Source organism: Choristoneura fumiferana, chromosome 27 (genome assembly GCF_025370935.1).
Source record: "Choristoneura fumiferana chromosome 27, NRCan_CFum_1, whole genome shotgun sequence".
NCBI lineage: Eukaryota > Metazoa > Arthropoda > Insecta > Lepidoptera > Tortricidae > Choristoneura > Choristoneura fumiferana.
In genome coordinates this window covers 10,281,125-10,297,777 of record NC_133498.1, presented here as the reverse complement: position 1 = coordinate 10,297,777, position 16,653 = coordinate 10,281,125, and the positions used below count along the sequence as shown (strand labels likewise).

Sequence of the window (16,653 nt, the reverse complement as noted above, 5' to 3'; positions counted from 1 at the left end):
CTATTACCAATAAAAATTTTCAAAGAACATTAAATTTAAAAAAATCAAAAACCCCGACTGTCTTAAAAAGTAAAGGAAGAAAATAAGTGTAGTGTTCTAGAACTCTGTCAAGAAGTTCATTTAAGGTTCAACAGTCGGGACCCATTACAAGATTTTTTTGAGCTGGTTACGATTTGAATTATAACCCACATATATATTTAGAATGGGCTAATTATTAGCTTTCATTTGATTCCCATATGTTAGAATACAAAATATATATTTTTATTCCTTCGCCATATTTTTTTTTGAAGACGCCATATTGAAATATTATATAGCCTATGTCACTCCGACAATTACGACGAATCCAATGATACCTCATATGTTACAATCCGTCCAGCCGTTTAGGCTGCAGCGAGGACCAAAGAAATGGACATACATGCATACATACTTGCATACATACATACGCTCAAAAACATAACCCTCCTTGGGGCAGTCGGGTAAAAAGAACATTTTCATCGTCCGCACCCTCGGTCTGCCCTCGCTATTTCCTCCTACACTCTGTATATACATATATATATATACATTGTCATACCTAACCTCTTGACCAAATTTCGCCGTCGCGACCGTTATCATTCTCAAAACGGCTGACCCCAAATATTGTCTCAACTACGTAATAGCTAACGGTCGCAATCAACATATATTTTATCTACGCTGCGCTCGCCAAAACATATACACCGACCGGAGGCCGTGTTGCCTAACGTTACTGGCGCTCGTCATCATCATCATCCCAGCCTATATACGTCCCACTGCTGGGCACAGGCCTCCTCTCAGAACAAGAGGGCTTGGGCCATAGTTCCCACGCGGGCCCAGTGCGGATTGGGAACTTCACACACACCATTGAATTGCTTCGCAGGATTGTGCAGGTTTCCTCACGATGTTTTCCTTCACCGCAAAGCTCGTGGTAAATTTCAAATGTAATTCCGCACATGAATTTCGAAAAACTCAGAGGTGCGAGCCGGGGTTTGAACCCACGACCCTCAGCTTGAGAGGCGATAGGTCAAACCACTATGCCACCACGGCTGGCGCTCGTGATCGCATATCAAATGACAGTTTTCGCATACAAAATCTGTCAGTTTATCGCGATCGCGAACGTCAGAAACATTAGGCAATAAGGCCTCGGGTTACTTTTGGTTTCCGTTGACTTTAAAGGGCTATCCACTTCACCGTATCGTGCCATGACCGTAATAGGAACGTGGCAGGAACGGACTAGTGGGCATAGTCTCGTAGTACTTTTCCATACAAAGAATATATTTTTTCTGACTCATCAATAAATCCATACTAATATTATAAATGCGAAAGTGTGTTTGTCCGTCTTTCACGCCGTAACGGAGCGACGGATCGACGTGATATTTGGCATATAGATAGTTTATGGGCCCGAGAGTGACATAGGCTACTTTTTATCCCGGAAAAATGCAGTTCCCGAGGGAACAGCGCGCGATAACCGAATACCACGCGGGCGGAGCCGCGGGCAAAGGCTAGTACCAAAATAAATTAATGCCAACTATATGCAGGTGGTAGGACCTTGTGCAAGTCCGCCCGGATTGCTACCACCATCCTGCTCGCTAATCCTGCCGTGAAGCAGCAGTGCTTGCACTGTTGTGTTTCGGCGTGGAGAGTAAGACAGCCGGTGAAATTACTGGCACTTGAGGTATCCCATCTTAGGCCTCTAGGTTGGCATCGCATCTGCAATACCCCTGGTGTTGCAGATGTTTATGGGCGGTGGTGATCTCTTACCATCAGGAGACCCACTTGCTCGTTGCCATCCAGTCGTTATAATAATAATAATAAATAAATAATAAATATAGCCTAGTCCTAAAGTAAGCAAAGTTTGTACCTACTATAGGTAGAAACCAACGGATAAACATACTTATAGTAAGTAGTATGAAGATAATACATACTAGGTAGGTACTTAAATATAAACAGCCAAGATTCGAGATCAAATATACATATAACGAATAAAAAATATAAGTATATACGCGTCGACTTGAGAACCTCCTCCGGTTTTCTGGTAAGGAAAGGACATAGGTTCGGGAAAATGCATAGTAATTCGTGCACTGCCGTGCGCGGGCGCACGCCTGCGGGCGCGGACAGAAGGGCTACTACGAAATTTGAAAATCGTAGTTCGTATCGTGCCATCCCTCTCTTTCTCGTATTAAATAATATTAGCTTCAGCGGGACGGTACGATACGAACTTCGATTTTCGAATTTCGTAGTTGCCCCTCCGGTACCATCAGCCTAATAAGTGGTCTATCAATTTTCAAACAAGTTCCTATCAAATTTATATGTCGCTAAGGTCGGACTTTCCAGTTGACAAATACGTCTCTTGGCATTATTGTTTTATGACATGCAAACGATTATCAACTTTAGGGTGGTAGACCACATATTTGGCTGATGGTACACCTACAAACCTATACATAATCCTTGAACAAAATATCTCACAAAAACCTGTCGTATCGAATTCTACCAAGCAGGTTTTTTACATTTTAGGTAGGTAATAAATAACCCGAAATTTGACAGCTAAGAAGAAACATTCCTTCTCAACATTTTATTGAAATGACAGAAATAACGTTGTCATGACATGAGAGCTGTGTTTGATAAATCAAAATTCTAAATTGTTTTATATGAATTGAATTATTACCAGTCAGTTTCGTCGAAGTTCTAAAAGTATTCAAATTATCATGTAAGTAACTTGATATTTGTACTTACTTATATTACTTAAGCTTTTTTGTCGATAGATAACCTAACAAAAGTTGACATGTTATTTCAAAATTGAATATCTCAAAAACATCTGGGCCAATAGCTAGGAATCACCGCAAGGACACTCGCTTTCACTTTAAAAACTGCATCGAAATCAGTCCATCCATTTAAGAGCTACAATGCTACAGACAGACTGACAAACATTGGCGTCAAAGTTATAACACCCGTCTTTTTGCGTCCGGGGTAAAAATACGAAAGCTTAAAATTATTTCCATTTTTGTGAACATGAAATAATGTAGTTTTCAAAGGGTGTTTGATATCACGACTTAATTTGTTTTATTTTTTATTTATTATTTTATTTGGGGCATCAACAGCTGTTTAGTTAAAAATATTTTTAGCCAGGGTACAGGGTAGTGTTTATTTATGGTTCTTAGGGTAGCTCTCTATGGTTTATGGGTTCTTGATTTCCAAATACATAAGTTTTAAATAGTTATTGAATGCGCCGAACAGGATATGAACCCACTTGGCCATAGGTGCGTGTATACTACCAATTGCACCGAACCGCCCCCAACCAACCCACCTTTGAAACCTTATTTATTTAAAGAAAGGAAGAAGACGTTTATTCACTAATACGGAAGACACACAATTACAATAAAACTTACACAATTACACACAAATAAACCAACAAAAAATACATGAAAATAGTAACATACTTAATACACACTTTTTCTCTTTTGTTTTGTTGTTTTATTTTTGTATTATTTTTGTGTTTTATGTACAATAAAGTATTTACATACATACATACAATTTTGTGTCAGCGAAACGGTCGCTGACTCAGCATTACGCTGAGACGTTATTTGATGTGTTATGTAATACACTCCCCAGGCCCATTCCCCACTGCGACACGTGGCAGGGCTGCTGCCGACCAGACGTTTGCTGTTCCTCCTTGAAGCTCATCAAGATGTCTGTAAGTATACCATAACAAATTCCATCGAAATCAGTCCAGCTGTTCCTTCAGGAGCATGGATAGCTGTTGCGACATGCGATTGATCCAAGTGGAATTTACTGTCTTAATTGTTTTGTCCAATACGCAACAATCCGAAAACGTTGCAACAAAGATGCTGTACTATTACATGCTTGAGGTCCTGGGTTGGAATCCCGGCCGGGGCAGATATTTGTGTGAATAACACGAATGTTTGTTCTCGGGTCTTGGATGTTTAATATGTATTTAAGTATGTATTTATCTATATAAGTATGTTTATCCGTTGCCTAGTATCCATAGTACAAGCTTTACTTAGTTTGGGACTAGGTCAATTGGTGTCAAGTGTCCCATGATATTTATTATTTATTATTATTATACATATAATCACGCCTCTTTCCCGTAGGGGTAGGCAGAGACCACTTCGTTCCACTTGCTACGATCCTTACATACTTGTTTCGCTTCGTCCACTTTCATTATTCCCTTCATACATGCTCTTCGGTTTAGGGTACCTACTCTTGACCTGGCCTTTTTTCAAGCTCTACTATTAACTTAACAAATTACAGAAATTACTTAATTCGTATGGTTTTTACGTAGAACAAAAACTTATCGATCATCACAAGTAAGCACGTCAATTAAAAACAAAGTTTACCATAGATTATTTATTATTTTCATGTTTTCCACTCGTTTATTACTTATTATTTTACCGTCTATTTGCGTTTTTCAGTTTTTTCTAAGTTTAAAAAAGTTTGAAGATTTTTTTCTCTAATTTTGTTGTTTATTTAATGAGTATCTATTCTAATCGTAGAAGAAGTATTGTACAAAAAGAAACAAAACACAATTGACAAACTTACGTTGTAGAATTAAGTAAAAAAAAAGCATGGCGTCTTCGTCTTACAATGTTCGCTACGCTCACATCGTAACCCACGCCTCTCGTCTTTTTTGGCCCTTTTTATGTGCAAGAATACATTTAATTCGATGTTAATTAATACCTACATTTTGTCGTACAGTGTATTCAGCCCTTTAGAGGACATACAAATATATGTTCCTTCTTAATAAACTATTGCATAAAATATTGTTATGTTGGCAGCACATCCCCCTTCCACACTAAGGCATGGAGGGCGGCGGCGAGGGCGTGGTGGTATTGGGCGTGGCCGACGCAGTGGCTGTGATGCTGTTGGACCGAAGACCTCGAGACCAGGATTATAGGAGCCGACTGGCATTGGGTAAGTACAGATTCCACAGGAAATACGGTATTTGACAACTCCTGAATTTGCCATGTCTTATATTATATTATTACCGACGACCTGGTCAAAGTGGCGGGAAGGTGCTGGATGAGGAGAGCACTGGACCGAGATGAGTGGCGAGCAATGCCGGATGCCTAAACCTACACTCAGCATTGGGTGGCTATGGGCTGAAGAAGAAAAAAAGATATATTATAATTTAGCGAAGAGAAAACTGAAATCGGTTGAAATTTGGATTTATAATGATTTTTTGAAAATCTATATACCTCTCTCTTTCTCAAACGCTTTCTCTATGCAGCAAGTACAGGCGCTACTTGCGTGTGACGTCACATGCAATATGCCTTTCTCTGTTTAATCTTGACTTTCAAACCTTTATAACTTTGTTATTTGTAAAGGTAGCTTTTTTTCTCTTATATTTTAACGAGGCTTTAGCACACCAAATGTGACTGTCAGCCTAAAAAGGTAGCTTAAAAATTGTTTTTCCATTCGATAACAGGCATTGTGAAGTCCATACTATATTATAATATTATAAATACGAAAGTGTGTGTGTTTGTATGTTTGACCATCTTTCACGTCGAAACGGAGCGACGGATCGACGTGATTTTTGGCATGGAGATAGTTTATGGGCCAGAGAGTGACATAGGCTACTTTTTATCCCAGAAAATTGCACAGTTCCCGAGGGAACAGCGCGCGATAACCGAATTCCACGCGGGCGAAGCCGCGGGCAAAAAGCAATAAGAAAAAAGTGACTAAGAAAAAAGGAGGCTGAAATGTGTGGTGCATGGGAGAAATTTGTGTCTACACTCCTTTCCAGCGGTGGTGTAGGGGTATGGCACGCAGCACGGAATGCTGAGGACCTGGGTTCGATTCCCAGCGCTGGTCTCTTTTTTTGGGTTTTTTCTGTGCATCCATGTTTCAGTTTGTATTTTCGTCAAATAATAATAATAATAAATATCATGGGACACTTGACACCAATTGCCCTAGTCCCAAATTAAGCAAAGCTTGTACTATGGATACTAGGCAACGGATAAACATACTTATATAGATAAATACATACTTAAATACATATTAAACATAAACATCCAAGACCCGAGAGCAAACATTAGTATTATTCATACAAATATCTGCCCCGGCCGGGAATCGAACCCGGGACCTCAAGCTTCGTAGTCAGGTTCTCTAACCCCTTGGCCATCCGGTCGTCAAATGAAGCGTTTCTATTGGTTTATAACAAACACATTCCTCGCAACGCATCCTCACACATCTCTAATGGAAACGTAGCCTAAGGCTTAACGCCCGAATCGACCGTTCCAGGTACTTTTTCCTACCCGGCCATTCCGTCTCGTCTCAGCAGGGGCGTGGACACGCGAGGTCCGAAGGCCGACGAGAGTTCACAGATCTACCCCGGGAGCTACACCAGCACCTATCAGGTCCATAAACTGGAGAAACATAGTCGGTTCCACTTCGCAACCTCACTCCGCATCTGAGCATAACGTCAGGTGACAAGTTGACAACTAGAAGTCACTAACTGCAAAATACGATGCTATGCATAAGTTTGATTATCCTTCTTGACTTTAAGTGGTACCTACCTACCTAATTAGTGACTTCTGGTTGTCACCCGACGATATTATTTCATAGCTTCGCTACACATCTTTACATCGGCTACGCTTAATTTCTTTAACACCGCTCATTTGCACAACCTCGCTACGCATTTGAACACCACTCGTGTGACACTGTTGTGCCACGTTTCTTTACATAGCTCATCTCTACACACCTTTTTACAGATTTGCTACGAATTTTATACTCATCTGCACATTGTTTCATAGTTTCGCTATGCATCTTTACACCACAGTACCGCTACCATGAGTTTACAGTGACCGTACTCGATAGCGACGGCGTAAATTATTTGTAGAGGCCGCTGTATCACTGCCATGAGTTTACAGTGACCGTACTCGATAGCGACGGCGTAAATTATTTGTAGAGGCGCTGTATCACTACCATGAGTTTACAGTGACCGTACTCGATAGCGACGGCCGTAAAATTATTTGTAGAGGCGCACCACTACCATGAGTTTACAGTGACCGTACTCGATAGCGACGGCGTAAATTATTTGTAGAGGCGCCACTACCATGAGTTTACAGTGGCCGTATCGATAGCGACGGCCGTAAATTATTTGTAGAGGCGCTGTATCACTACCATGAGTTTACAGTGACCGTATTCGATAGCGACGGCGTAAATTATTTGTAGAGGCGCTGTATCACTACCATGAGTTTACAGTGACCGTATTCGATAGCGACGGCGTAAATTATTTGTAGAGGCGCTGTATCACTACCATGAGTTTACAGTGACCGTACTCGATAGCGACGGCGTAAATTATTTGTAGAGGCGCTGTATCACTACCATGAGTTTACAGTGACCGTATTCGATAGCGACGGCGTAAATTATTTGTAGAGGCGCTGTATCACTACCATGAGTTTACAGTGACCGTACTCGATAGCGACGGCGTAAATTATTTGTAGAGGCGCTGTACCACTACCATGAGTTTACAGTGGCCGTATTCGATAGCGACGGCGTAAATTATTTGTAGAGGCGCTGTATCACTACCATGAGTTTACAGTGACCGTATTCGATAGCGACGGCGTAAATTATTTGTAGAGGCGCTGTATCACTGCCATGAGTTTACAGTGACCGTACTCGATAGCGACGGCGTAAATTATTGTAGAGGCGCTGTATCACTACCATGAGTTTACAGTGACCGTACTCGATAGCGACGGCGTAAATTATTTGTAGAGGCGCTGTATCACTACCATGAGTTTACAGTGACGTACTCGATAGCGACGGCGTAAATTATTTGTAGAGGCGCTGTACCACTACCATGAGTTTTACAGTGGCCGTATTCGATAGCGACGGCGTAAATTATTTGTAGAGGCGCTGTATCACTACCATGAGTTTACAGTGACCGTATTCGATAGCGACGGCGTAAATTATTTGTAGAGGCGCTGTATCACTACCATGAGTTTACAGTGACCGTACTCGATAGCGACGGCGTAAATTATTTGTAGAGGCGCTGTACCACTACATGAGTTTACAGTGGCCGTATTCGATAGCGACGGCGTAAATTATTTGTAGAGGCGCTGTATCACTACCATGAGTTTACAGTGACCGTATTCGATAGCGACGGCGTAAATTATTTGTAGAGGCGCTGTATCACTGCCATGAGTTTACAGTGACCGTACTCGATAGCGACGGCGTAAATTATTTGTAGAGGCGCTGTATCACTACCATGAGTTTACAGTGACCGTACTCGATAGCGAGCGACGGCGTAAATTATTTGTAGAGGCGCTGTATCACTGCCATGAGTTTACAGTGACCGTACTCGATAGCGACGGCGTAAATTATTTGTAGAGGCGCACCACTACCATGAGTTTACAGTGACCGTACTCGATAGCGACGGCGTAAATTATTTGTAGAGGCGCTGTATCACTGCCATGAGTTTACAGTGACCGTACTCGATAGCGACGGCGTAAATTATTTGTAGAGGCGCTGTATCACTACCATGAGTTTTACAGTGACCGTACTCGATAGCGACGGCGTAAATTATTTGTAGAGGCGCTGTACCACTACCATGAGTTTACAGTGACCGTACTCGATAGCGACGGCGTAAATTATTTGTAGAGGCGCACCACTACCATGAGTTTACAGTGACCGTACTCGATAGCGACGGCGTAAATTATTTGTAGAGGCGATGTATCACTGCCATGAGTTTACAGTGACCGTACTCGATAGCGACGGCGTAAATTATTTGTATGGAGATTTGTAGGTACATCGCCTCTACAAATAATTTACGTCGTCGCTATCGAGTACGGCGTCACTGTAAACTCATGGTAGTGGTACTGATCTGCACACCATTTTAACACCTTTGCCATGTATTTTTGCACAAAGTACTCATTGTTGTAGTGTACATATGAGCGGTGGCTTATATGCGCAATATTTAACAGCTTCGCTATGGATTTGACCTATGCCAGTGGCTTGCACAAGCTTTTTACAAGCTTCGCTGCGCATCTTTTTACATAACTTATATTTTATGCCACTGTTTCACAGTTTCGCTTCGTATTTTTACGTCATTCATCTGCACATAGTTTCACAGCTTTCCTAGTCATCATGGTGTGTTCCCACTTGCTCCATTGACAGTACCATTATAGAACTCTATTATAGTACAGTCAATAGAATGGAATTAGTGGGAATACACCGTCATCTTTACACTGCTAATCTCCACTCTGTTTTACAGTTTCGCTACGCAAAACCGCACCGTTTCGCTACTTGGCACAGTTCTGGATACTGTTGCATTTATAATAATAATAAAAAATATTTATTCAGATAACTAGGATCCATCAATGTCTCATGGTGTTAGTGAAATACGTATGTAGTTCTATTAGTATTGTCTTTATAATAGCATCTACCACATCAACTGTGGTATTATTCGGACTAATTTTTGGATTAATATCGTAAAACACACTTTCCCATAATGTGCTTTCCAATAGGTGCACTTTGTCAAAAAGTTATTAATTTTTATCAAGATTAATCGAACATTAACAAAATATAATTATAAAATATCTATAGGTAGGTACCTAATAAAAATACATACCTACTTATAGTACTAATAATCAATAAATTAAAATTAATGCTGAACTGAGTCCTTTTGGCATCACACTACAGCATATATACGTCTTTAATTTTTCTCTCGTCTCCTATTTATGTTTTTACTGTGTTTTTGTTGTGATGTAGTGTTTTTGTTGTCAATAAATTTTGTGAGTTTGAGTTTCAATTATTCTAAAAGATAACAGCTTGCACTAAACATGTTTTTTTTTTTCTTATTTATTCGTGTTGTTGCAGCTAGCCCACTGCAAAATGTCGCCCTCATCCCCTCCAATTAATCTCACTGAATTCCCCCCACAACGGCCGGAACCCTGCCGGAGTACGTATGGTTCCGTAACTTCTTCAAACCTTAAAAATTCTTCCGCAAAATCTTAAACACAACACATTGGACGGCAGCGGATCAGTAGCTGGTCGGTTGGGAGTTCGACGGGCCTATTTACGTGGCCTATATACGAGGGGTTGCCATCCGTCCGGTATATACGGGACTGTCACCGTAATTGATCATCCCGTCCCATTACTACATGTCCCGTATTTGTCCCGTAATTTGACAAAATGGAGCGGCGCGCGGCCTTACTTACTATTGTAGTAATTTAAAGTTGTTTAATTGTGAACTAAATTTGTAATAAAAAATGTTGATTTAATAATTAGTTTATTTATTTATTTATTATTTATCTTATACTTTTGATAGCAACGAGGGTTGAGATCAGAGGGTATCTGTTAGGAAATACATTGTTTGTCTCTCGCACTTATGGTATAGTTCTACTGGAGACTGTAACACAGTGAAAACTAACACATTCTCCAGGGTTCATATTGTAATTATACATGTGTTTTGAACAATAAAGATTTATTAATATTATTATTATTAATTCGGAAACTGCTAAAGCAAAAGCTGAAAAAATGGTCGGGTAAAGAAAAATGTTACGGCGCGTTACATGGGGGGGTCAAAAATCTCCAAAAATTGCGTTACGTATTACTTGAACGCCCCCCTTGGACCACTTTGGGAACTTCTGATATAGAGCTAAGTAAATAGCAGGCCTGCCGCACTCCTGACCCGACCCGCCCCGCACCCGTCCTGTGTGTTTATTGTTATTTACTAACTTTAGTGTTATTTACTATTTTTATAAGTAGCAGAGGTATTAAAATTGGGTGCGCCACCTCTACACCATGTTTTTCTTAATTTCCGTTACTTGCTACATAATTAACTTGCGGGTAAAATCGAAAAAAAAAATCTACATTATTATATCTCTGTGTTCCAGCTCAAGGTAACTTCGAGGTGGATAGTTACGGGAGAGAGTCCCCCCTCGGGAGCCGCTCTCCCTCCCCCATCTCTCCCACCGGATCTCAGAGCTACAGGGGAGGCCCATCCACTGACAGAGGTAAAAACCCGGACCCGGACCCGGAAAATTAAAATTTTGAATTGATGTATAAATGAACCGAAACATGAATTTGAGGAAGAGGTTGAAAATCAACAAGGCTGGATAGCCTTGTTACAAATTTTCTTCTAACGTATTTTTCTATGTACCTATCGAATACGTGTAAATAAATGTTGCTCTCTCTCTCTCTCTCTCTCTCTCACACACCACACACACAGACACACACATACTCACAAACATTTTATAACATCAGTAGGATTAACGTTGTCCTTTTCTAGCTCCCTGCAGCCCCAGCCAGCAGACGCACCGCGACTTCGCCGCTTTCGCGAAGTCTCTCCGGAAATACCCGAGCCTCGCCGAGCGCTCGCCCTCCGCCGAACTGCTGCAACAGCTGATCAAGCAGACTCAAGAGAAGTTTTGTAAGTTTTTACTATTCTATACTTAATACAGATGATTAGATGAATGATTGGTATCAATCATTCATCTAAGTACAGATGTATCGAATAATGTTGTGCCATCGTATTTTGTCGGAAAAATTCGTACCGTAAACTGCTTCAACTTTGCCTCCTGGCCCCAACATTGCCTGATTCGATTTAGAGTCGATAACTTAGCACTCTTATAGGTTTTAAACTTTTATCTACACGGGAATTATTATTATGGGGGGATAAACGTTTAAAAACCTAGAAAGGTGCTAGTTATCGACTCTAAATTGAATCAGGCAATGTTGGGGCCAAAGGGCAAAGTTGAAGCAGTTCACGGTACCTATTCATCTTGCTATCTCAACTAGCTTACTGAAGCTGATTGAAAGCAATATTAATACGAACTTATCCGACAAATACGATGGAAAAACATTATTTAATAGATCTGTACCAGCGCAGCCTATGCCCAGTTTCATTGGGCGATAGAGCCTGCATGCGGGGTACGGGAGATTTCCATAATGGGGGCACTTCACTTGGTGTTGTGTACTCGCGTTGCGCTATTGACATCTCCACCGTTCATGCTAGAAATGAAATAGTGCATCTCATTCGTACACCCAAATATTTCGGTGAATATGCCAAGTGAAGTGCCAGCATAACGCATGCAAGGGCCTGCATTCGGGGATCCGTTTTCATTGGTCCATAGGGCCCGCATGTAGGGTACGGGAGATTTCCATAACGCATGCCATAGGGTCTGCATTCGTGGAACCAAATCAAATACAAAACATTTATTCAGTAAATAGGCCGCAATGGGCACTTTAACACGTCATTTTTTAAACTACCAGCGCTCTCGGAAAGACCATGCATCATTGCCAAGAAGATAATGCGCCGCAAGAAACTTGGCAGAAAGTCATTTTCCATTTTCATTGGTCGATAGGGTCCGCATATGTAGGGTACGGGAGATTTTCATAACGCGTGCCATAAGGCCTGCATTCGGGGAACCGTTTGCACTGGTCGAAAGGACCCGCCCGCATGCGTGATTTGGGTGGCTTCGTGCGAGCGAGAGGGACGGTAAGTACGACACGAACTTCGAGTTTCGAGTTTCATAGTAGCCCTGCTGTATTTGGGTTTCACTAATCGCTATATCGCTTGCGGGAAGTCAGTATGACGACCGAGTTTTCAAGCAATGAAACTGAGCCGTTATTATCATAAATTGCGAGCGATTTAATAATATTATCATCATCATCACATAGGCCTATATTCGTCCTCCTCGGCTCAGGCCTCCTCACGGAATGAGAGGACTTGGTGCGTAGTTCCCACACGCGATTTTTTTTCATCAACTACCATTTTTTTTCAGTTTCTAAATCCTCTCACTATTCGAAGAGTGTACGAAACTTTTACGAAAAACAGAACAGCGATAACAGCGTCGATAAACCTACAAAGATGCCCAAGAATACTCAGAACCTTCAAGCTCTTGGGAGAATCAAGAAGAGCGACCAGAGAGACGATTTGGCCAAACAGTGTGATACGAAGACGAAGAGCAAGACGAAGAAGATCAGGTCGGGGTACAAGTCCCCAACGCCTGGATGCAGTCGAGAAATAAGGTACAGTATTAGTAAATAGACTATACAGTTTTCATTGTTGATTGACCGAGTCATTGCTCATTTGATTTTCATTAGTAGGTTATACTATACTAGGTAAAAGTACATCGATATACTTACTTATCGACCAATCAATCTGGGCATTTCTATCTACCGTTGTACCCTGAATTTATCTCTCCGATTTAAACAAAATTTAGTGACTCTGACTCAGTCCATGATTCCGAGCTGGAAAAACAGGGTCTCCTGATGTGTCCCAAAATATTGTATGGATGTGTCCGTTTATTACGAAAAATATTAAGAAAAATTCGTAACAAAACGGACACATCCATCTGGAGACCTTGTTTTTCCAGCTCGGAATCATGAACTGAGTCTACCTTCTAAATTGTGTTGAAATCAGAGAGATAAACTCAGGGTACAACGGTACAGTCAGCAACAAAGATATGAATACAGTCAAAGTTTCAAAAATATGTATACACGACCTTAATGTTCAGGCAATAAAGTCCTGTATACATATTTTTGGCACTTTGGCTGTATTCATATCTTTGTTGCTGACTGTACATAGGATGCCCATCTGTCTGTCACCTTTTCACGCTTTAACCGATAGCCCTACATAATAGGTATAATAGTTTCGATATAATTTACAAAAAAAGTTTTTTAACAAAACATGGTTTCTACTTCAATAACCTTGAAAATAATTTTCTACTGGTTTGAACTCGCTACCTCAGCACGAGCCAGCAGGAGTGGAACTATAGTCGTCTACCTCACCTACATATGTATTTGGCTTTAATCATTCCTGCTGGCTTGTGCTGAGGCACCGACTTCAAACTAGTAATAAATTATTTTCAAGGTTTTTGAAGTCGGTTCCATTTTTTTTTTTCATAGTTTTTAGTGATTTGCAGCCAAAGTGCATCTCACAACGATTCCATTAAGCTCAAATACGGCATAGTTATATTATTTTATAACAGTGTACCGGTACCCACGGTCTTCATCATCAGGTCCAGTTCACCAAATGATACTTTCTGAAAGTAAAAAATTCGAGGGTTGCCCTCGATTTCTTTAGGATTCCATCATCAGATCCTGACTTGGTGTTAATGGGACCACCTCGGAAGTATGTCCTTTAGAACTAAAAAAGAATTTTGAAATTCGGCCCACAATTGGCGGAGTTATCGCGTAACAAACATACAATTGAAGTTGGTTGAAAATACCTCTACATCCAGGGTCAGGGATTCCTTCGACTACCTGAGCAGCAGCATCGCGCGGCCCCCGCCGGGCGTGGCGTCTGGCGACCGGACGCAGCCGGACCGGCAGGACCGGACCGTGCGGAGCCTCCGCGACAGTCTGGTCAAGGTGTTCGGAGAACAGGAGCCCGTGGTAAGGTTTCCGGCTTCGCACGGGTACAATTTTGGGTCTCTATGGCTACGTTTGCAAAAGAGATGTGCGAGAATCTGTTTTTCATCATCATCATTATCATCATGTCAGCCGAAAGACGTCCGCTGCTGGACATAGCCCAAGGCTCTCCACTCAGACCGGTCTTGTGCTTTCCGCATCCACCGCGATCCCGCGATCTTAACCAGGTCGTCGCTCCATCTTGTTAGAGGCATACCGCCAGCTCGTCTCCCGGTCCGCGGACGCCATTCGAGAACCTTCTGACCACATCGGTTATCAATCCTGCTAGTAGTGCCCCGCCCACTGCAACTTCAGTTTCGCAATTCTTCGGGCTGTGTTCTTTGGATATTTGTTTTTAATGCATCAATAGAATAGCTCCATTTAACTATCCTCGTAGCGCACAGCTCTAATGGAAACAGCTGAGTGGGGCGAGGCTAGGTAATAGCTAGGTAGGCATGACATGAGTGCGTGTGAGCTAACTTTGGGGGCGGCAGACGTGAACTTGCCTTCGAAATCCAAAAGCTTAATGGTTACTTGACCTGAAATGTATATTTCAGAACTAAATTATTGTTATTATTATTTTAAAATTTATGACGGTGGAAGCATTCTACACTTCCACTGAACGTAGATATAGTTTAGATATAGTTAGTGTTTAGTATTGTAACTAAGGGACCCCATACATCCTTGTATTTTTATTATTATTATTTTTGTATTGTTTTTTTCTTTAATTGTATATAGTTTTTAAGTATTTTATTTGTAATTATATTATTATGAAAAAATGACTTTCTGCCAAGTTTCTTGCGGCGCATTCTTCTTGGCAATGATGGTCTTTCCGAAAGCGCTGGTAGTTTAAAAAATGACGTGTAAAAGTGCCCATTGCGGCCTATTTACTGAATAAATCATTTGAATTTGAATTTGAATTTTGAATATGACAAACGTATTCCTCGCACATCTTTAATGGAAACACAGCCTAATTAAAGGCTCTTTACATTGTTCAGCTTCTTTTCCCAAAAACTATCTAAACATAAAACCTATGAAACCTGAAAAAAAAACTACTTCCCACTTATGCGAAAGTTTGTAAGTCTGTTTGTTTGTTTGTAACCTCTTCACGTCTAGACCGCTGAACCGATTTAGATGAAATTCGGTATATAGGTAGTTTGAGTCCCCGGGAAGAATGTAGAATAGTTTTAACCCCGAAAATTTGCTGAGTTCCCGTGGGATAGTGATAAAAGAATTCTACGCAGATGTAGTCCCAGGCAACATCTAGTACTTAATAAATTATGAAGCTTAGCTCCTAAGGGACGTGGAACGATGTACTTAGTGTCATTCTTTAATTAATTTCAGCTGGCGTATCCAGTATGTCCTACTATGCAGAGCAGGTACGAGAGACATAAGAGAGAACACCACAGTTTGTGCTCTAAGGTGTTCAAAAGATCTGTAAGTATTATTGCATTGGTGGAACCCTTGGTTAAACTAATTATAGGCAGAGATGGGCATAAATGTAATCGACTAATGATTGTTCACGATTAAGATTAGCCTATTTAATCGCGATTAACGATTAATAACCTAACCTAGCCAACAAAAAGTTGGAAAACCCCCGACTTTGTCACTTCAAAGTTCAATATCTCAAAAACGGCTGAAAAAAAACCTGCTTTCAATTAAAAACTAACAGCATTCAAATCGGTCCACCCGAGAGCTACGGTGCCACACACAGACAGACGACACACATACACAGACGCATAGACATACAGACACACATAGCGGTCAAACTTATAACACCCCTCTTTTTGTGTCGGGGGTTAAAAATGATGATTGATTAATCTTAGTCGTAAGACTTTCGATTAATTTAGTCACGATTAAATTAATCGTCGATTAATAACCGGCGACTCATTTTTTAATCAATTAATTCATTAGATTAATTTTCTCTCGATTAATATTAGGAATAAATAAATTTTATTTGTAATAAATATCTCACAGCATACATACTAGAATGATTTTCCAGGTAAACAACGCATGAAAAGACATTTTTTAATTCTAATTTGAATCGATATTTAATCGTGAATTTAAGTCGATTAAAATGACGATAGATCAAATGTTATTCGAATACTCCGTCGATAAATTTAATCGCGACTAAATTAATCGTGATTTATGTGACGATTGATTGTTCAATCGATTGATTAGTTGATTAAAAAATTTATCGATTAATGCCCATCTCGGATTATACAGCTCATTCCCAAATGTACACATTTTTTTAATGATTATAAT

General features: G+C 40.7%; 1 protein-coding gene across 3 annotated transcripts in view; it reads left to right on the top strand.

Moving 5' to 3' along the window:
* Positions 1-16,653, top strand: part of LOC141443440 (uncharacterized) — a 50,996-nt gene that overhangs the window by 28,101 nt on the left and 6,242 nt on the right. Inside the window, exons 1-10 of one of the 3 annotated variants that reach the window (XM_074108739.1) lie at positions 2,614-2,719; positions 3,622-3,703; positions 4,806-4,941; positions 6,271-6,386; positions 9,850-9,931; positions 10,869-10,988; positions 11,264-11,404; positions 12,759-13,005; positions 14,220-14,373; positions 15,733-15,825. In XM_074108739.1, the coding sequence (XP_073964840.1) occupies positions 4,830-4,941; positions 6,271-6,386; positions 9,850-9,931; positions 10,869-10,988; positions 11,264-11,404; positions 12,759-13,005; positions 14,220-14,373; positions 15,733-15,825 (1,065 nt within the window). In that variant the 5' untranslated portion in view covers positions 2,614-2,719; positions 3,622-3,703; positions 4,806-4,829. Of the gene's footprint in view, positions 1-2,613; positions 2,720-3,621; positions 3,704-4,805; positions 4,942-6,270; positions 6,387-9,849; positions 9,932-10,868; positions 10,989-11,263; positions 11,405-12,758; positions 13,006-14,219; positions 14,374-15,732; positions 15,826-16,653 lie in introns of those variants that run through there. The other 2 variants (XM_074108738.1, XM_074108740.1) reach the window with 2 other exon arrangements.